The 21026-nt window shown below is 36.3% G+C and overlaps 5 protein-coding genes across 5 annotated transcripts; 4 read left to right on the top strand and 1 right to left on the bottom strand.

Moving 5' to 3' along the window:
- The first annotated feature begins 7067 nt into the window (after positions 1–7067).
- Positions 7068–8965, top strand: LOC103966356 (lactosylceramide 4-alpha-galactosyltransferase-like). Its single transcript, XM_009379521.3, is given in 2 exon segments — positions 7068–8243; positions 8245–8965. Coding segments are annotated over 2 exon segments (1293 nt in total). The 5' UTR covers positions 7068–7433; the 3' UTR covers positions 8728–8965.
- Positions 8966–9961: 996 nt separating this feature from the next.
- On the bottom strand, positions 9962–10715 carry LOC103966358 (30S ribosomal protein S31, chloroplastic). Its single transcript, XM_009379522.3, has 3 exons — positions 10490–10715; positions 10356–10420; positions 9962–10232 (listed from the first exon to the last, which is right to left on the bottom strand). Exons 1-3 carry the CDS (start codon positions 10647–10649, stop codon positions 10104–10106), a joined length of 354 nt encoding a protein of 117 aa, XP_009377797.2. The 5' UTR covers positions 10650–10715; the 3' UTR covers positions 9962–10103.
- Positions 10716–13600: 2885 nt separating this feature from the next.
- Positions 13601–15293, top strand: LOC103966366 (lactosylceramide 4-alpha-galactosyltransferase-like). Its single transcript, XM_009379528.2, has one exon. It carries the CDS (start codon positions 13630–13632, stop codon positions 14926–14928), a length of 1299 nt encoding a protein of 432 aa, XP_009377803.2. The 5' UTR covers positions 13601–13629; the 3' UTR covers positions 14929–15293.
- Positions 15294–17031: 1738 nt separating this feature from the next.
- LOC103966368 (lactosylceramide 4-alpha-galactosyltransferase-like) lies at positions 17032–19092 on the top strand. Its single transcript, XM_009379529.2, has one exon. It carries the CDS (start codon positions 17089–17091, stop codon positions 18409–18411), a length of 1323 nt encoding a protein of 440 aa, XP_009377804.2. The 5' UTR covers positions 17032–17088; the 3' UTR covers positions 18412–19092.
- A 571-nt stretch (positions 19093–19663) lies between these two features.
- On the top strand, positions 19664–20288 carry LOC125471766 (anaphase-promoting complex subunit 10-like). Its single transcript, XM_048572499.1, has 2 exons — positions 19664–19970; positions 20063–20288. The coding sequence occupies exons 1-2, from the start codon at positions 19792–19794 to the stop codon at positions 20172–20174; spliced, it is 291 nt and encodes a 96-aa protein (XP_048428456.1). The 5' UTR covers positions 19664–19791; the 3' UTR covers positions 20175–20288.
- Positions 20289–21026: the final 738 nt, after the last annotated feature.

Below are 21026 nucleotides of genomic sequence, written 5' to 3'. Positions count from 1 at the left end.
ATTATAACATATAAATATTAGATGACAAAAATTTTAGAGGGGTCTTATGTAACTGCACTCATTGTTCTGAAAAATGCCCTAGGTGCCTTGGAACCAAGGTGATTTTATGCAAAACAGCTGGAAAAATCAGGGTGGCTTTAGGCGAGCTAGGCGACTGGATGGTTTTTGTGACATCCCACATCGCCCAGGGGAGTGATCCTTAAATGTATATTCCCATCTCTACCTAGCACGAGGCATTTTGGGAGCTCACTGGCTTCGGGTTCCATAGGAACTCCGAAGTTAAGCGAGAAGGGGGCTAGAGCAATCCCATGATGGGTGACTCACTGAGAAGTTGCTCGTGAGTTCCCAAAAACAAAACCGTGAGGGAATGGTAAGCCCAAAGCAGACAATATCGTGCTACGGTGGTGGAGCGGGCCCGGGAAGCGATCCGCCCCGGGCCGGGATGTGACAATTTGGTATCGGAGCCTAACCCTGGCCGTGGTGTGCCGACGAGGACGTCGGGCCCCTAAGGGGGGTGGATTGTGACATCCCCCATCGTCTAGGGGAGTGATCCTTAAATGTATATTCCCATCTCTAGTAAGCCCAAAGCGGACAATATCGTGCTACGGTGGTGGAGCGGGCCCGGGAAGCGATCCGCCCCGGGCAGAGATGTGACAGTTTTTTTTTTTTTTTTTTTGAAATTTGTTGAAAGTCTAAGTTCTAATTATACCTTGAAATTTTGTTAATTTTATACAATAGGTGTGTTGTGTATCAACTTAAATTCCGGGATGCCAAAGATAAGTATCCTACATTACTAAATTTCCCTATTTTCCTCCTATTTTCCATTTTATGTTGTTTTAAATTGTGAACTTGTTGTACATGTGTCATCCTACAATACTCCTCGCTATGGTTATATGGCATATATGCTTAATGTGTTTTTAAATTTTGGACCTGTTGGATACTCTTTTTGCATTTTATCATTATTTTATTATCTTATCCATGAATTTCATACAATTATAATTTTTTGTAAGTGTCAATATAGACTTATTTACAAGATATACAAGAAATTTACCTAAATCCGCCTAGGTGCTAGCCCGCTGCCCGACTAACGCTTAGCATTTTTTAGAACCTTGACTACACATTTCGCTCTTTCTCAACGTCCCCTCTGAATAAAGGTTAAGTTTTTGCATTAGTATACAAACTCCTCGAGCTAGATTCTTATTTTTGAAAAGGATTAAATACAAGCCATTACACATTAAGATGCTAAAAACTACAAGATGGTCCATGCCTTTTTTTGTTTGGTTTCGTAATAAATGTCCACCCACTATGAACCAACATTTATATATTTATCTCAATTATTTGGCTAGTACTGAGGGCGACATGTTAAAGGTGGCGATAGGAAGAGTTTCAATTATTTAATATATAATAATTGCTCTTCTTGATCCTCAAAATTGATGAATAACCGTAATTTACCACCAGATGTCTTTTTTAATTTTAAAGAAAAATATATATAATAATTGTCAAGGAAAAAGAAATTTAGGCGCTCTCTATATTATCGTAAGCTTCTTTTCATTTGGCGGTTATTTTTGTTCTTATATAATTGAAACCCCTCCTAGCTATCCATTTAAGCTCTCATATATTGTAACTAGGTAATAAAAAAACTTAATATTAGAAACGGAGAAGAGCTTGGTTCCTTAAGGTTGAGGAGGAGTTCATTCTCAAAATACTTACGTTTTGTCATTCAATTGTAGCAAATAGAACATTTCGTAATGCTTTTACCAAATCTATCCATATGTTTTATACAATTCAGTTACTCAATGATTTTAGTTTTAATTATTTTTTTTGTAGAGTTAATCTTTACAAAGTAATTTATATATAATATGAACATTTCTTATAACAAGCACGATATTCTTAGAATAGGCAACAAAGTATTTTAAGGAGGAATTCCTCCTCAATCTAAGGAGCCAAGTGTTTCTCTTGAAGGACCATTTTTGGTTTGTTCAACTTTTCCACATCTGAAAGTTCAGTTATTTGGTCATATTAAACAATAATTAGGGAGTTATGTTTTATAATTAGTGATCATGTTGTATACGCAAAATAGATGTTTCTACTGATATTGACTTTTGGTTATTTACTAGTTTGTTATTAAGATAAATTGTTTTTTGAATAAATAATATATACTAAGGGGGAGGGGGTAGGGCTAGCCTCATAATGGGGTATCAATAATGTGATTCGAATTTGCTCTGACGAGAGAATCGAACATAAATTCTCTCATTTACAAATGCCTACATGTGAATGGACGGTTCCACTATAATAATCAAAACTGGGAGCCGTTCCCGCGCTTAAGTTTTGACGAGCTTCGTGAACACTCATGTCGCAATGCAACTTTGGAATTTTCCTGACCATGCTGGTTTCCTACGTTCTAGCAATGGGTTTTTTGGGGGCTTCCACTAAACCGGGACTCGGAGCTAATATTCCAAGACCCCATCCAATCTGGTTTATACCTTTTCTTATACAGTATATATGTATCATGAATAGAAGAAAATAATTCCATTAATAAAGACATTTTATCTACTTTAACGAAAAACCCACGCTACTGTTCACTTTAACGAAAAACCACATTTTTACACTAAAAAGTCAATTTTGGTACTATTCACTTTACTCTTTATTTTGTCCTTATCATTAAAACTCAAAGTTTTCAAGCATTTTCATTAGTTTTCTTTTAATTTAATGCCCAATGCAAAAAAAAAAAAGTCAAGTTGCATGCAGAGACCCAACCCCTTGAATCGAATCATATACGTATTTTTCTGCTAGCACTACATAATCATAATTAGAGGCGAGTACGTACGTTGCTTAAAATTAAACTTGAATAATTTTGCTGCATGTTCGAAAAGTCGGATGCGACCCCTTGATCGATAAATTAAATGAAGAAAAAAAAACCTACACTAATTAGTGAGAAAATCAAAATAGTTGACAAGTAGTACTGCGTGGATCATATTAATTAGCTAACAAACTATATTGTAATTATGGGCACAGTTTAATAATTTAGTTTTTTATTTCAGTAACAGAAAAAAGCCCTTCAACATACCGTCTCCAACCGAGGGCTAGGCCAGAGTGCTCGTGGGCTCCATAGAATCTGAAAGGGCCAAATGGCCAACCAGCTAGCTCAATCCAGTCAGCCCCAGGCTGGGCTAGAATTTTCGTTGTTCTTGTCGGATATAATCGACAAGAATAGTACTTTTTCCTTTCCTTATTCCTGTCAGATATAACCGACAGGAATGGTAGGAAAAATTTGAAATACAATGGCTAGTTACCGTTGGATTCAAATTATTATTATTTTTGGGCCAGATTTTTTTTTTATGAAATTTAAAAATTCCTTTTTTTTTTTTTTTTTTTTCTATAAATACCTAAGCCATTCCAACATCATTTCTTACATAATTTTCACCATTCCATACTATCTCACTTCATGCTAACGTCACTTAGCCGTTGGATTTGAATTTAAGTTGTAGTTTTTAAATAATAAATTATGTTTGGCCCTATGACCCTTTGGCCCTTGGTTAGAGACGGTTTTTTGTGACAATGCTAAAACAAGCCCTATGGCCATTGGTTGGAGATGGAGACAAATATGGTCATGTACTGTTCATTAAAATCTTAATATCTTGGAGGGTCAGATGGCTAAAACAAGTCATTTGGCCAACCCTCGATTAAAGATGGTCTAATAACTGAAACATCAATCACCATTTTAAATTCGACTCTAGTTGATGACGAGGTATTAAAAAAATATTATTCTTATCATATACTTAGAGAAACGTTGTGTAACCAGGGGAAAATATTTGCATGTTACAGTTTTTCGTAACCAAGAAAAATTTAACTCCACCACTTCATTTGTTAGTGTACTGGCAGATCCAGGCATCGAACATTGAGGGGTCTTAGCGTTAAAGGTCTACGTTTTTATTTTAATAAAAACATAGTGAGACGCGCAAAAAAAAAAAAAAATCAGTTTATTATTCATTGAGTCATTTCGTCAAACAATTGGTGGGTTTGTTGATGTCAGCCAAACCATGTTGCGCACATGTCAACAGATATTGATATATGTCCAAACAATCTAATGAATGTTATCGAGAGAATTTGCCTATGCTCTCGACCCAACTTGTCGAGTGCTACTGAGATATGCCTAGTAGACATTACATCAAACACTTGGTGGGCACAAAAAGGACCCATACCAAACATTCGAAGAGTCCTCTCAAAAGACAAACTTAGAATGGTCATGCGACCATTTTGGTCTCAATGTACATCCGCTGTTGACTATTGTATTATGTATCATGTCATGAGAAATGTTGATAAAATAATGTTATTCTTAATTGTATGTAAGAGTTTCTTTACACCTCGAAATGGATTTGATTGTATCATGTCCACGAGAGATGTTGTATAACACAAAAGGGAAACTTTACTCGCATGTTCCGTTTTTGTAACTAAGAAAAAAAATATTTCTGATTGTATACGTAAGAATCTCTACCCAACGGATTTCATTGTGGGTGAAGAAAAGCTTATGCCTGTAACTACCAGAACAACCAATGTCTCGTCTGCTAGGAGTAAATAATTTTTCAATAGGGAACAGAAGAATAAGGAATGAGACACAAGACAATTGTACAAATCGATTGTTTTTTTCTTTTTTAAAAAGATACGATAGTAGATTCATTGATTGAAAGTATTACAAAGACCCGTTACAAAGAGCCAATCAAGGCCTAACCGATTCCTCAACAAGCAGATCAAAATCAATTGTTTTAGAAACCTTATGCAATATATCCCCCTCTAGGTCCACAGAAAAATGGACGTATAAGGAGGGAAATACACCAAGAACATGGCTAAGTTAAATAATCCGATAATTTTGGTTACCCCTTATACTAAGGTAAACAATTTAATTTCAAGGAATGGCCTTTCTTTGTGCTTTTGATGAGATTACAATTTTAATGCTAAAGTATGGGTTGGTCACAAATACCTTGGTAGGTCTTGCTATCTTTGTATGTCAGTGAAAAATAAAGCAATGGGGCAGTTGCCTAATCAATAAATAATCGTGAAACACGTTTCCATCACCATTTTTAATTAGGATAAATTACACAAAATTATTTCAATTCTCATACCTCATATTTTAAACATTACAATGTAATACCTCATCTTATAAATTTGTTGTAATATCATACATCTGTCAACTTTTTTGTTAATTTTTCTGTTAAATGCTGACGTGATATCAGTAGAGCCCACTCATTTGCTAATTGAAATAAAAAATTAATTAATTAATAATAAAATATTTGTTAATTATTTAACAATTAAAATTAATTAAAAACAAATAATTTTGTGGCCCCCATCCCAATCTCTCTCTTTCACTCTCAAACGCTCCCTTCTCTAGCAACGCTCACATCTCTTTTTTCTTTATGCTCACAGAGAAACTGAGTCAGAAAACGGCCACCCACTAGTTGGCGATTTCTGCAGAGATTCGTCGTTCGTCCGTTGCTCTATCGCTGCGCCGTCCGTGTGATTGGGTCGACTTGGTCTGGGTTGCAGGTTGTACTACTGCAACCGTCGAATTTTGCAAGGAAGAAGGCCAGAAAATTTATGCACCGTTCAACCTCAATTCTCTACCAAAACACATGAAATTTTTATCTCAAAATGAAGATCACAGAAGAATGAATAGAAATATACCAATTTTAGGCAAAATCGTGGCCAGATAATGGCCTGAGAACGGCCTGAGCTTGTCAGCCCAAAACTGGGTTTGTGGCTGCGAAATCATGGCAAATTCAAGCCTCCCATACTCTAATCTAAACGTCAGGATGAAGGGGAAGTGATCTGTGGTCCTAGTCTCGTCCAATCTGACGAGGAATTGCCGGATTTTCATCGGGAAATCGCGAGGTGGTGGTGACTCCCATTTGTGTTGTTGTACAGAGAAGTTGAGAGGTTAGAAAAACTTGGGAGTTGAGCGTTGAGGGAACAAAGAAGAGAGAGTGACACGGTTGTGGTGATGGTCTGGTGGGTGGCCGTTATGGGCTCGGCTTCTTTGTGAACACAGAGAAGAAAAAGATGTGAGCGATGTGAGATGAGGGACAAAGAGAGAGATTGGGATGAAAGGGCCCACAAAATAATTTGTTTTTAATCAATTTTAATTGTTAAATAAATAAAAAATATTTTATTATAAATTAATTAATTTTTTATTTCAATTAGCAAATAAGTGGGCCCGTTCATGCTATGTTAGTATTTAACAGAAAAATTAACATAAAAGTTAACGGATTTATGACATTGCAATGTTTAAAACATAAGATATGAAACTATTACGTGACTCATAATTGAAGTAGTTTTGTGTAATTTACCCTTTTAATAATCTATAATTTGATGGACCCTCAATATTTACTATTAATTTTAGAAGATACAACAAGTCAAAGTGAGCCACATATCATTTGTATTAGACAATAATTATACGTAGACATGCAAAATTAACACATTTTTGACGCATTGTCTAATAGACGCAGGTATTACTATAGTTTTGTGGAATCTATTTATATTGGAGTGTGTCAATTTTGTATGGCTAAATATCACTCACTATAAATAAATAAACAAATATATATACATACATATCAACCTCATATGCATGTAAGTCAAACATTTGACCTCCTCCTCCACTGTATACGTAGAATTGTGATCGAGAAGAAACGGTTTCATCTGACTAAGCGAAAGGAGACAGTTGGAATTGGTGAGTTTCAAAAAGTGAGCAACGTTAAAAGAGGGTCCAGTGAAAGTAGGGGATGAAGATTTGAAGAGACTTGCGTAGTCAAGGGGAATAGGGAGAAGGTGGCACGCCAAAAAGCGAAGTTTGGAGAAAATTGACCTAGAGGGGGACGGCAAAAGGTTGAAGAAAGGGGAAAGGAGGCTAGGGTGTTACCAGGAAGAGGGAACCTAAAGCTAGTAATATCATGTAGAATTGTAATTCTTGATTTCATTGATAATATAATATTACAAATATATACTAGTTAATTGACTTAAGAACAAGTTATTTTAAGCCTACAGGAATTACAAGACTTAGCCCAGCAGACTCCTAAACGGATTCTTCTATACTAACAATATATCAACCTTAGATTCATGTGAATGAAATTTGAGATATCTTCCACCTAAATAAAACAAAGTATTGCTAGACTAACTAGTCATTTACGATGCTAATTATGTATTAAGGTATCCACACAAAGCTGAGGACATAGTTTTAGAGGCAGGCTACGTTTGACTTTTACTAAAAAGTCAAATTATTGAATGCTTCAAACTTGAACACTGAACTATAGAAAGCCTGCAACCAACATTTCTTTTGTATAAGCGTGTCTGCAGTCATACTTTGGTCTATTCGCCATGAAAGTTCCTCTCGAGCTATATCTCTTCAACTTCACTTCTTTCCCTATGCTGCAGCTCCTCTGGCAATGACCATGACTCGAATCGACAGCCGCCTTCTTAGCCTTGCCAAATTTCGCATCTTCTATACTCTTTTAATTGTTGCAATCATCGTCCTCGTCTATGCCGATAATATCATCCATAGCGACTCAGAACAGTCAGTAGCGTCGAACAACAAGGCAATTTCTCTGTTGCTGCAGAGTTATGATCATAATTCTGCAGGCAGATTGATCAAGTCTGATGTAAGTCACTTAGTTCTGCGTTCCATGCAGGAGGAGACCATTGAAGTTGGTAGAGAAAACACAAGGCCTCTTGTTCCTCCTTTCAATGTCACAGAAGAAGAGAGAATTGCTTGGTTCCGAAGCATGCTGTCGGAATTTCACATTTTCAAGTCAGACAAGTCTGCAAAGCAATTCCATGGCCGTGTTCTGGAATTCTTTAACAAGGAGTGTGAGGGTCAGTTCTTTATGACATGGATTTCGCCAGCGAGGTCTTTTGGGAGCAGAGAGTTCTTGACAATGGAGAGTCTCTTCAAAGCCCACCCTCGTGGATGTTTGATGATTCTATCGAGAACTATGGACTCCAAGTGCGGTTACAGAATTCTGAAACCGCTGAAGGATAGCGGATTCAAAGTTCATGCTGTGACACCTGACTTGTCATTTCTGTTGAAAAATACGCCGGCAGAATCCTGGTTTGCTGAGATGAAGAGAGGCAAGAGAGACCCTGGTGAGATTCCATTAGCCCAGAACCTGTCAAATTTGATGAGACTCGCAGTTCTATATAAGTATGGAGGTGTTTACTTAGACACAGACTTCATCGTCTTGAAATCAGTTCTCGGAATTGAGAAACTCGATCGGTGCACAAAGTGTGGATGAGGTTTCGAAGAACTGGACCAGATTAAACAACGCAGTTCTGATCTTTGATATGAATCATCCCCTTCTGTACAAATTCATGGAGGAATTTGCCCTCACTTTTGATGGGAATAAATGGGGGCATAATGGTCCCTACCTGGTTTCCAGAGTGGTCCTGAGGGTGCAAAACCGACCCGGTTATAACTTCACGATTCTACCCCCTCTCGCCTTTTACCCCGTCGATTGGAGTAGGATCGGAGGATTTTTTAAGAAGCCGGGAAGTCCAGCTCATTCTCGATGGATAAGAGAAAAGCTGCTTCAGCTGAGCGGGGAGACTTATGGAGTACACCTATGGAACAAGCAAAGCAGCAGAGAAGTAGTTGAAGAAGGAAGCCTTATGCAGAGATTAATCTCCGATCGCTGTATCATTTGCAACGACATATACAGTTCTTCAAGAATTTTAATCGAATAAATGGTGAAGCATCTTCAATCTGCGACAAAGTGGCAGACCGGAAATTAGTCTGTCTTTCGGTTTTTTCATTCATTCTTTTTTTTTTCCGATCACACAAACTTCGTTTTTGATTTCGAGTTTTTAGCCCCACTGTAATTAAGATCATTGTTTGATTGTAATTTGTAAATCTCAGATTCTGTAAACAAGTTAAGAAGTTCCCGGTTTCAATATGTTAATCGAAGTTAAACTTTTCATTTATTTATAAATATATGTGGTTTGTATTACAAGTACGCAGACTAATATCAACATTTTCTTCTACTAAAAGCGATCCTAAGCCGCCGTAATTTCAATCTAATTCTAAATCTAAATCCTTTGCATCTCCATAATCCAAATCCTGGCAATCTTCTAAACGACTTTGTCTTAGTCAATCTGCGGGCGCCGATTCTTACATCTCTATTCCGAAAGCCATAATCTCCACCCAAGAAGCTACCATCTGAAGCAAACTTATCCTGTCCATCACCAATCCTAGAACCCTTTATTGGTCTAAGCTGTTTGATGGATTCCCAGGGGTGACGGGTTTCGTTCTCATTGTCTGTATCACTGCCCCATAGAAGGATAGGCTTAACTATCGAGGATCCACTGAAATCCTCGAAATGGTTCCCCAAACTTGTATGCTCCATGTCAAACAATCTGCTCAAAGATGTGTTTCCTACTTTCATCAAACCAAACAAACTGCTACTTCTTCGAGCTGAAGAAAATGACGAACAGGAAGCAGAAGAGGAAGACAAGGAAGACAAAGAAGATGAAGACTGATGAAGCGACTTCTGATACTCTATAATCCGCCTTATCCTCTCCTTCTGAGCTTCTGGATCAGCAAAAAGCCCGATCTCATCATCATCCTTCTCTTCGGTTATTTCCGACAAACTCATCCTAATCCTAAAGACCCAGGGTACTCGGATTGTACAAAAGGAACAGACAAGGTGCAGGTTTATGAAGAAGAAGCAGAATAGGGCAGGAAAACACCAACAGATGGGACTAAGCCGGCGATGAACTCCCTTACAAACTATAAAGAATGTCGAAGGCCGGCGACACGAAAACATTTGTTTTTCCTTCCATATCTTTCCAAGAAGATTTTGTGTCCAAAAAGACAAGACAGTAACACAAACAAGTGAAACAGAACTACCCAAGCATATCTGGGTAATTGTCCGCCCAAACTATAAGGAAAACTACAAATTAATTAATTAATTAATGGAAATTGAAAATTTAAAGCTTTGACTCATTAATTTCAAGCAAGAACAAAAAAAATATTTGATCAAAATCCTCATAACATAAACTCAAGATTCATAAATTACAGTTAAAAAACAGAAATTAAACAAATTGGAGGATCCATTAATTAACTAAGACAAGGACTCATCAATTTCAACTTTGACAATCGTATCGTCCTCAAACTTATCTTTCTTTGGGGGCGCCGCCGGCACCGGAACCCTAGGTGGTCCTCTGCCTTTGTTCTTGTTCCGCGGCCGCGCCTACAGTTTAATTTTCGATCTTTCTCAGAACAATTTCGAACTTTAAAAGAACAAAACCATCACTTCAATGAAATCCATGAGCTTTTTTATGTGAAACGGTGAAAATTTAGAAATTTGACTTACATTTCCAAAAGAGTGATTGAAGCGCTTTCCCCTTTCGGTTTTCTTATCGCCTCTGCCGCAATATACTGCAGAAGCACAAAACAAAATTAGCGCAAGTTACACAGAGAGAAAGAGGATTTGGGATTTGCGTATACCTGAAGGAACCGGTGGAGAAGAAGCTGTGGAGAGCGAGAGCGAAGCAGTGGAGGAGGGGAAAGATATGGCAAGGGTTTCGGAGCGAGAGAACGAAATGCGGGAGTTGAAAGCGAGCGACTGAGAGGGGGCCGGGGGAGCTCCGAGTATCAGTGACGCCATGGCCGGAGCTTGAGGAGAAGAAGCGGATAAGGTTTTCGAGGGAAACTGTGGCTCTGTTTTAGAGACCGTTGGGTTGAATATCGCTTCCATTTGTCTGCGTTTTGTAGTTTGCTTTGAAAAGCCCAAGATTAGGTTGGGCCTTTGGTTCTTTTGGTATACTTGATGAGTAATTCTTTGTAGTCTCTGCCTACAGATGGACTGGAATTTAGGAGTGAGCACGAGCCGGACCGGACTCAAAATTAAAAGGACTGGACTGCATCCTTTTGAAAATAAAATGGAGAGGGCCGGGCTATGTTATGGAAATTTAATATAGGAATCGAACCTAACCTAACCTGTTTGAAAGGGAACAGGTCCTACAAGTCCATCGGTCAGTTTTATATATTTTTGTTAGAACAAGAACCATAGTTTTCTTGGTTCTTTAAAAATAGGCTCTTACATCTCATATTCTTCGGATAAAAATTCACTTCTGTATAAACATTCAACAAATACTCAAAATTTTATTAAATTGCTACATTAGAAAATATATGACCTACTAGTATAAGTTCTTTACGATTTATGCCAGAACTTCTATAATTGTTCACACATTCATTATTAGCCAACCATTAATTTGATTTGATAGGGCCTAACGTTTTTTTAAGTAATTTTTGCAAACACACAAACATATATAATGGTAAAACATAAAACTAATAAGTAGGTAATTATTCATATAAAAATAAAATTATAGATACATTACTGTTGTAAAAAGAAAAGAATAGGTAAATTAGTTTCCTAAAAATAAAAAATATATAAATTATTTTTATAAATACATTAGTTTTGTAAAATTTAAACAGTAGGTACATTACAAACACAGTTGGCAAATTATTTTCCTAAAATTAAAAAATAAGTCAATTATTTATGTAGATACATTAGTTTTGTGAAAATTAAACAATAGGTACATTATTCGTTTTATATATATATATATATATTTATTTATTTATTTATTTTTATTTTTTATAAAAATTACGATATTCATTGATTGAGAACGGAACACATATAACTTCTTTTTTTAATACATACGATATCATCCATATTAGGAGGTAAGGAGTATGCTAAGCCTCACAATGTGCTAGCCATAATAATTTGGTTCGAATTCGCATCTGGCGAGAATCGAACCTAAGACCTCTTACTTACAAAGTTACAAGTGAATAGGAATACCAATAAACTCTAGAACTAAGCATTAATTTTATAATTTTTATACAATAAATAAATTATATTATAAAATTATAGGTGAATTATTTTTGTGACAAACAATTTAATAGATAGACTATTTCACTAAATTAAGAATCTGTACTATTACTATTATCTCTACAAATTAATGAAACCCTCTTTGTCAACCAAAAGAAGGTGAAAAGACAACTTAATGTTCAATCACACAAAAAAAAAATGATGGGCAATAATGTAATTTCACATGTCCAAATTTTACTGTTTTTTATTGAATCCTTATCTACATGTGATGTTAAAATACCTCCCATATTAAAAAAAAAAAAGAACCTCCCACTCCCCCCACGTTCTCTCTCTTTCTCTTTCTCTCTCTCTCTCTCCCCCTCTCCCTCTCTCCTTCTCATTTTCTAAAAAAAAATGTGTTCATATATACAAAATGTGTAGACAAATGCTAGTACTATTATTAAGAAAACCCTCATTGTCAACTTTTTTTTCCCTTTTTTTCCCTATTTTGCCCTCACTTTTGATACACACTATTGACAAAAGGAGGGCAAAATAGTAATTTTGTACCTTTTGACAAAATGACAATCATATCCCTATTTTTCCTATTTTACCCTTTTTATGCTTATTTTTTCAATTTTACCCTCACTTTTGATACTCAATATTTACATAAGAAGGACAAACAGTAATTATGTAATATTAAAAAAAATATACACTTATGAAGAGAAATTATTCACACACACAAAATATGTGCTCTCTGCTAATACTTTTTAATACATCCAAAATTTTGTTGAAATTAAGAAAACTTTTAAATTTAATGCCTATATCAATTAGAAGAAGATTTTATGGAGTGAGAGAGAAACATGAATGCACGGGATGAATTGCAACCAAATTAATTACAAAACATGGAAATCATGATTTCAGTTGTTTTTTTTATTTTTTTTTTATTTTAAATTTGTGTACAGAGGTCCACGTGGAAATCATGATTTCAGTTATTTCTATAACAACTGAGATTCCTACCATCTCACTAGCCAATATGCAAGTATTTATGGAGATTAGTATCCATATGTAAAATGATGGCCGTGTCCCTCTTTAAACATTATTGTTTCATAAAGCCCATGATGTATTCTCTCATGGGAGGGATAGCTCATTCTTCTCTTGTGAATAATGTATTTTGATCGTCCAAATTTCATAATCGGAAATATGGAATTTCTTAATCTTCATTTGAAGATCATCCTTACAAAAATTCATTTCAATATGAGATAATTTAGTCATTCAAATGTATAAAACAAATCGACGTAACAAATTCATGATGAACCGTCCATTTGTTTGATGCATTTGGATGATTAAACAATCCTCATTTCAAATTATTTTTTGTAGAAGTGATAATCAAATGAAGATCAATAAATTGAACAGTACTGATTGTTGAATTTATTCGGACAAGATACGTTATTTGCAAATATAAGGATATGTACACTCCATATGGGGATGTAAGTATTATTCATAGGTATAATCACTAATAAGTATCTTTAAATGTCACAACATTGAAAGAACTGACAGCAATTATATATAAACCCTACAATTATTTGAACCTAACATTACAACATATTTTCTTAATTTAAGGACAACACCTGCAAATAATTGCACATTGATTCTATCATGCAGCTAATTCTTCACAGATGATTGGACAACACCTGCAAGACTACTGCAAGTTTTAAACGTTTTAGCTACTATATATATATGCACTTGGCAGACCGCACAATGCAACACACCAAGAACAATGCTTTCTCCAAAAAAATCCTCACCCTATTCTACTCTTAAGAAAATGAAAAGAATGTCTCAAAAAGTGTTTGATTACAGGCAACTTAGGCGCAGTGCCAAATCTCCCATCTTTTCCGTCGTCTCATTTGCCGTCATATTCTTCATCATCTATGCAGACAACATTGTCTTCAACCTTCCCATGCATCCTGTTGACTTGAGAATTCGTGAACTTCTTGATTACCATAACACTGAATTACCTCAGGAGCAAATCGACAAAAAGGTTAACGAAGTTGCTGAAGAAATTTCTGATCCTTTGTTGCCTCCAGACAATGTCACAAAAAACGAACGGCTTATGTGGTTCCGGCGCAAACTCCCAGAGCTAGAGATACTCAAATCAAACAATTTAGCAAAGCAATTCCACGGTCGAGTACTCGAGTTCCTCAACCATCGATGTAGCGTTCAGTTCTACATGATTTGGTTTTCGCCGGCAACCAGTTTCGGAAAAAGAGAATTCTTGGCAGTGGACAGCCTCTTCAACTCCAACCCTAAAGCATGCTTGATGATCCTATCGAAAAGCATGGATTCAGGACGAGGGTACAGAATCATGAAGCCAATACTAGATCGAGGATTCAAAGTACTCACGCTGACACCAGACCTGCCCTTCCTATTAAAGAACACCCCAGGTGAAGTTTGGCTAGAAGAATTGAAGAGTGGGAAGCTGGACCCCGGATACATCCCGTTATCTCAAAACCTAGCCAATCTAGTTAGGCTAGCAATGCTGTACAAGTACGGAGGAATCTACTTGGACACAGACTTGATACTTCTGAAGGATTTCTCAGCATTGAGGAATGCAATTGGAGCGCAAAGTTTAGATTCGGAGAATAAAAATGCAAACATGCTAAATAATGCAGTCATGGCCTATGACATAAGTCATCCAGTTCTACTAGACTTTTTAGATGAATTTGCTTCTACTTTTAATGGGAATAAATGGGGTCACAACGGACCATACTTGGTGACTAGGGTAATTGGGAGACTAGGCAGGAGTGCAGGATCGGTTGATTACAACCTTACTATCTTGCCTCCCAAGGCATTTTATCCGGTGCACTGGAATCAGATACGCGTTCTTTTTAGGAAGCCGCGGAAAGGGTCAGAATTGAGATGGGTAGAAAGCATGTTGAAGGAGCTAAATGATGGAGACACTTACGCTTTGCATTTGTGGAACAAGAGAAGTAGGGACTTGGCCATTGAAGAGGGGAGTGTCATGGCCAGATTAGTCTTAGACAACTGTGCCGTTTGCCCTAGCATATCTAATCCTTAAAGTAATATTTATTTGGCACAAGATGGTGAAGGTGAAGCCTATATACTTAAGCAAATTGTCTTGTCGTTGGAATTCATATTAGAAATAAAAAAGTAATCCTAAAAGAATTAGCTAACCCACCGTGTAAATTAGGACTCATTTGGAAGTGTTTTTAAAATGACTGAAAGCATTTTTAATGAAATTGATTTTGAGTTCCAAAAACACTTTTAAATGGTTTTTTTAAAAGAAGCACCAGATATGTGCTTCTTGTAGGAAGCACTTAAAGTGCATTTCTAGGATCCTTTTGGATTTTTACTAAGGATTGATTTCAAAAATATTTTCACCAAAAACGCATTCAATTATTTTATAAGCACATCCAAACAAGCACTTAGTTCTGCCGTTGCCTTTTTCCTACTTATTTGTGATGATTTCGTCTGAAAAGGACCTAAATCAACCATCAACCATTTTACCCTTCAAATAGAACACTGAAATCAACATTATGTTTTTGGAGGAAGAAAATAAATTTGAAATTTGGATAAAAATAATTTATAATATGCACCAATTCCTTGTTTGGGTTCATAAACATAAAAATTTAGATTTCCACATGAAAAAGAACTTGGAATTCAAGACCTCCAATTCCCAAATTAAATTCCATGCAAATAGTTGTTATTTTCTAAATTTTCATGAGTGAGAGTTTAAAGATGTAAAATACAAATAATAATAATAATAATAATAATAAAACCTATCGATGAGTGGCCACCACCACATGTTACTGCCACCATCACCACCCACCATATCTCATCACCAATATCACGGCTAGCACCACTACATACTGCTGCCTCCCTGCCGCTGCCGCCGTGACACCCCACCGTCACCACCTACCATCATTGCCGCCGTCCCTACCAGTACATTTCTTAACTACTATCTCTCAATTATTTATATATATATATATATATATTAATGACTATACACACATTACATTTTGTATTTAAATTCCATTGTTCTTTTAAAAAAAAAAGAAAAAACTCACAAATTCTAGATAATAAAATTTCATCATTTTAATTTATATTACTTTAGAGTTTCTTAGTAATCTTAAATTTCTTCTTTTAAACGCAATGTAAAAGAATTGAGGGAGGACTAAAATGTTGGGAGTTAATTAAAGTGTGAAGACTATAGAATTTATTCTTGATCATATTTAGAAGAGATTTTTCACTGTGCCAGGAACACGGTCTGGTACATCAAGTCCCACAATACTAGTGGATGGATACTTGCAAAAAAAAAATTCAACCACTTGTATTATGACACTTAGTGTACTGAGGTATGTTCTCAATACATTGAAAAATATCTCCGTATTTATGTAACAAAATGCAAATAATCAAGGTATAATTCATGGACCAATCTTATACGATTACCCAACCAACAAGTTCTTACCTCTTAATTAACTAGCTAGTTAACATGTCATTGCCTTGCCTTCTTTCTCTAAAGATGCCTTGCCTTGGCAATGGCATCACATGTCTTAGTAGTCCATAAAATGTCATGTCTAGCATTGCATGCCATGCTAGGGTGAGCCTTGAATTTACAATGAATGAGATTTCTACAATTTTCATATACAATTCAATAACTATAAAGACTCTATACCTTCTCATATAGTCATTATTATTTGACAGACCAATGGTTGTAATGGGTGTAATAAATAAAAAGTTACAAATAGATTTAAATTTGACATTGTCATATATTAACCTCTTGATCGATTCAAGATGTAATTGGTATTTATGTCCAATAAGCAAGTATTAAATGTTTGTCACAATGCATGAAAGCTCAATCCTTTATGATTGATTTGAACATTGAAAGAACTAAAGCAATTAAATTTGGATCCATAAAATATTGTACGAGATTACACTCCTCATATTTGTTGAATTAGTATTGGACCACACCTGCAATAATTGCTAAATACACTCACATCTAATTCTTGCAAAGATGACTCATTTCCAACCCATGTTTAAAACATCAGGAGGGTCACATCATTGCAAAACACGATTCATAATTTCATACAGTTAAAAACCTCCTATACGACTATATATATAATATTGTATAAATCACTTGGCCTTACCACCATATTATTTATTCATCATATTAAGATCAATACTTTCTCCAAAAAGTTCCTTACCCAAATTTACCCTCATGTCTGTCAAAAGATTAATTTCACAAAAATTTACCCTCATGTCAGTCAAAAGAACGCCAGAAAATGTACTGTTGGATTATAGGCTGCTCAGCCGCACAGCCAAATCCTCCATCTTCTCCACCGTCTCATTTGCCGCCATATTTTTTATCATCTATGCAGACAGCGTTATTTCCAACCTTTCCATGCAAAGAGTTGTCCCGAGCAATCATGAAATTCTTGACCATGATCACCAGACTCAAATTCCTGAAGAGCAAATCAAATCAACGTCACAGCTTCCGAATATGCAAGCAAATATTGATAACATTGAAGATGAAATTCATGATCGTTTGGTTCCTCCGGAAAATGCCTCACAAGAAGAAAGGCTAGGGTGGTTCCGGCGAAAACTGCCGGAGCTTGAGATACTACACTCTGACAACTTGACAAAGCAATTCCACGGTCGAGTGCTCGAGTTCCTTAACACTGGATGCAGCTCTAAGTTCTATATGATATGGCTTTCACCGGCAAAGTCATTTGGGAAAAGAGAGTTCTTGGCCTTGGACACCCTCTTCAAGTCCAACCCTCAAGGCTGCTTGGTGATCGTATCGAAATCCATGGATTCCGAAAGAGGGTACAGAATCCTGAAGCCACTGCTGGACAGAGGATTCAAAATACTAGCAATCACGCCGGACTTGCCCTTTTTGGTCAAGGACACGCCGTCTGAATCTTGGCTTGAGGAATTGAAGAGTGGGGGGAAGGACCCAGGTTACATCCCATTACCTCAAAACCTAGCAAATCTTATTAGGCTTGCAATGCTGTACAAGTATGGAGGCATATATTTGGACACTGACTTCGTAATATTGAAAGATTTTTCGGGGCTGAGGAATGCAGTTGGAGCACAAAGTATAGATAAGAACTCCAAACAATGGACTACACTAAATAATGCAGTGATGATTTTCGACGTAAACCATCCGATTCTCGTGAACTTTTTAGCCGAATTTGCTAAAACTTTTAATGGGAACAAATGGGGTCACAATGGACCTTACTTGGTTTCGAGGGTAATTGAGAGAGTTGGAAACACACCAGGTTACAACCTTACAATCTTGCCTCCCAAGGCATTTTATGCGGTGGACTGGGTTCGGATACACAGGCTTTTCAGGAAGCCTAAGAAACGATCAGAGTCAAGAGCGGCGAAAATCATTCTAAATGAGCTAAATGACGGGGAGACTTATGCCCTGCACTTGTGGAACAAGCGAAGCCGTAAGTTGGTTATTGAAGAGGGAAGTGTCATGGCTAGATTAATATCAGAGCATTGTGTCATTTGCCAGGACATATATACTTCCTAAAGAAGATTTATATTTTGTAATATGGTGAAGGGGAAGCTACTTTTAAGCATATCAACTCATCTGTGGCAAAGCCGCTGCAGAAATGAAAGAAAGAACAGAAGCTTATTATTCCGAACCAAACTGAATTGGTATTTTAGGTTTGAATAAGTCCCAAGGCCAGGAAAGCTGTTATCTTTTGCCAAAGATTTGTAATTTTCGGTCTTTTCCTTCAAGATGTTCTATTTCTCCAGTTTCAAATGTAAAACGATCGCTGCTTTATATTTATATGTAGTTGTAGATGTTCTATATTACAAATACATCTGTAATGGTTCCCTCCGTTTCGAAGAGTGTTCATAATTTAGAGGATCTAGCTAATATAAGGCCCGGTATTTCTATTTCGAAGAGCGTTCAAAAGTCATAAATTTTGGAATAACCATTGGCAGTTACTGGTTAAGGAATCATTACCCTTTTTTTTTTTTTTTTTTTTTTTTTGAACAAACAATATTATTTACACGAAGGGGGAGGGATGGGCTAGTAATAATGTGGTTCAAATTCACTTTTGGTAAGAATCGAATCTAAAACCTCTCACTTACAAATGAAGAGGAATACCATTAGACCGTAGTACTAAGTGACAAAGGATCATTACTATTAGAAGTCAAAACATAACTAAAAAGCAATCATTTACTCAGGATATCAAGAGCTCATTTAGCAAGTGCTTTTAAACAACTGAAAGAGCTTTCAGATAAAATGTTTCTGCAACCTAATAAGCCCCCAGAAGAAAATAGAGAAAAATTGAAAAGGAAGTGGGAAAAATGGTTCTATAAAGGATGAATAAAGGGCTCTGCCGGCCTAGGACCAACGCTGGCTGCGCGACTAAGGGTTGGTTTGGTATTGCTGTGCTTTGAAAAAAAGCTGCTTCTGTTGTGCTGTGAAAAAAAGCGGCTGTGAAAAAAAGCCAGCAGAGTGTTTGGTAAACTTTTTTGTGAAAGTGCTTTTGGAAAAAAAAGCAGTATGATAGTGTTTGGTAAACTTTTATGTAAAACAGCTGTGACTGTGTAAAATGACCAAAAAGGGTATAATACTAGATGAGCCATTAATTTAATTTTCTTAACCAATAAAGGTGAATTACTAAATATACTTTATTTGTAAAAGAAACATATTTATAAACTTTATCTTAAATATTAATTAGTATGACAAACTACTTCAATTGAAATATTTTAAACTGAATTGTTAGAATTCATTAGTACAATATTGTAAACTTCTCCTTTTTTGGATTTAGGGTTTTGATTTGATTGGTTTCTGCTATCCAACTAGGCTTTTTTGGGTTTTAGGAACTCGATCAAATTACGGTTCTTTTTCTTCTAATTCCTGTTCAAAGAATCAATCATAGAAGAGGAGGCAATGGCGACGGAGTCATCGGAGGGAGAAGAGGATGCGAAGCTGATGGGAGGGAACCAGCTGCTAGTAGTCGACGACGATCTCAGAGAAATGGGCAAGAAGGCTGCTTGGAGCGTCAGCTCCTGCAAGGCCGGCAATGGCGTTTCGTCTCTCCGTGACGACAATCTCAACACCTACTGGCAGTCTCTGCTTCAATTCCCCTTTCCCTTTTTTAATCCCTAAAAAATTTGAAATCTTTGAACTTTAATTTTGTTTGTTTGTTCTTGGTTTGCAGATCCGACGGTGCGCAGCCTCATTTGGTGAACGTTCAATTCCAGAGGAAAGTGCAGAGTGTAGGATCGGGAGAAGGAGAAAGGAGAAAGGAGGGGGCAGTTTTGGTAAATTGAAAAAATTCATTAATGGGGTACTGTAGCTCTGCGTTTTGGAAAAATAAGCGGCTTCTTGGAAGCTGCAAAATGCAGCTTCCACTTTTTGGCTTTTTTTCATGTGAAACTTTGAAATTAAGCTGTTTTGGGATGTTTACCAAACACCAAAATCCTTACCAGCTTTTTTTCATGGTAGCTTTTTTAAAAAGCACCTCAACCCCAAACTGGGGCTAAAGGAGAGGGGAAGAGAAGACAGGGAGGCAGGATTAGTTTTACAACGGGTAATTAAGACTTTTTATGTGGATTTTTGGTTAGAATTATAACAAGTTTGGCTAAAATTCAATTCATGCTTCTAAAATTGGTTATCTTTCAAAATTTCCCATTCTAATTCCATAACATTGAAGTAAATAGCTTCAACATGAATTTGATTCTGATTCTTCCTTATTCCAATTCCTTCTCAATTCATTTTCTCCTATTTTGATTACGATTATGTAAACAAGCCATTGGTGTTGTGCCTGTTAGAATGAATGACTAATATGAATTACAAGCGATAAAGTAGATAGATATCAGAGAAAAATCATGAATATGAGATAATTAGAGCAATGGTACATCTTTGAACTTTAGTTTAATTGGATCTTTAGTTCATAATGACACACTTCGACCCGGAATGTTCACCACGACTTTGAATCAAACTATGTTGGCCAATACCCGAAGGGTGGCGAAACCATAAAGTGTAGTGATGTGGAAAATGTGAATAAATTGAAAACCTAAAAGTGCCTAAATATAAGAGTGCGTTGATGAACGGGAATGAACTCATTTCACACGTGATGTCAGAGTATAAGTAAAATATAGTAAAGTAGGATGAGAATTATA

This window comes from the organism of the source record quoted next, unplaced genomic scaffold, assembly GCF_019419815.1.
Source record: "Pyrus x bretschneideri cultivar Hongxiangsu unplaced genomic scaffold, Pyrus_bretschneideri_v1 Contig11, whole genome shotgun sequence".
NCBI classification, from domain to species: Eukaryota; Viridiplantae; Streptophyta; class Magnoliopsida; order Rosales; family Rosaceae; genus Pyrus; species Pyrus x bretschneideri.
This window is presented reverse-complemented; position numbering and strand designations above follow the sequence as displayed.

What these genes read in the sequence shown, in the direction of transcription:
- LOC103966358 (XM_009379522.3), bottom strand. Translation starts at nt 10,649, where the DNA reads ATGGCGTCACTGATACTCGGAGCTCCCCCGGCCCCCTCTCAGTCGCTC. An exon ending in TTCTCCACCGGTTCCTTCAG is followed by an intron (nt 10,421 to 10,489) that starts GTATACGCAAAT and finishes GTGCTTCTGCAG; the next exon opens with TATATTGCGGCAGAGGCGAT. An exon ending in TCAATCACTCTTTTGGAAAT is followed by an intron (nt 10,233 to 10,355) that starts GTAAGTCAAATT and finishes ATTAAACTGTAG; the next exon opens with GCGCGGCCGCGGAACAAGAA.
- LOC103966366 (XM_009379528.2), top strand. Translation starts at nt 13,630, where the DNA reads ATGCTTTCTCCAAAAAAATCCTCACCCTATTCTACTCTTAAGAAAATG.
- LOC103966368 (XM_009379529.2), top strand. Translation starts at nt 17,089, where the DNA reads ATGTCTGTCAAAAGATTAATTTCACAAAAATTTACCCTCATGTCAGTC.
- LOC125471766 (XM_048572499.1), top strand. Translation starts at nt 19,792, where the DNA reads ATGGCGACGGAGTCATCGGAGGGAGAAGAGGATGCGAAGCTGATGGGA. An exon ending in AATCTCAACACCTACTGGCA is followed by an intron (nt 19,971 to 20,062) that starts GTCTCTGCTTCA and finishes CTTGGTTTGCAG; the next exon opens with ATCCGACGGTGCGCAGCCTC.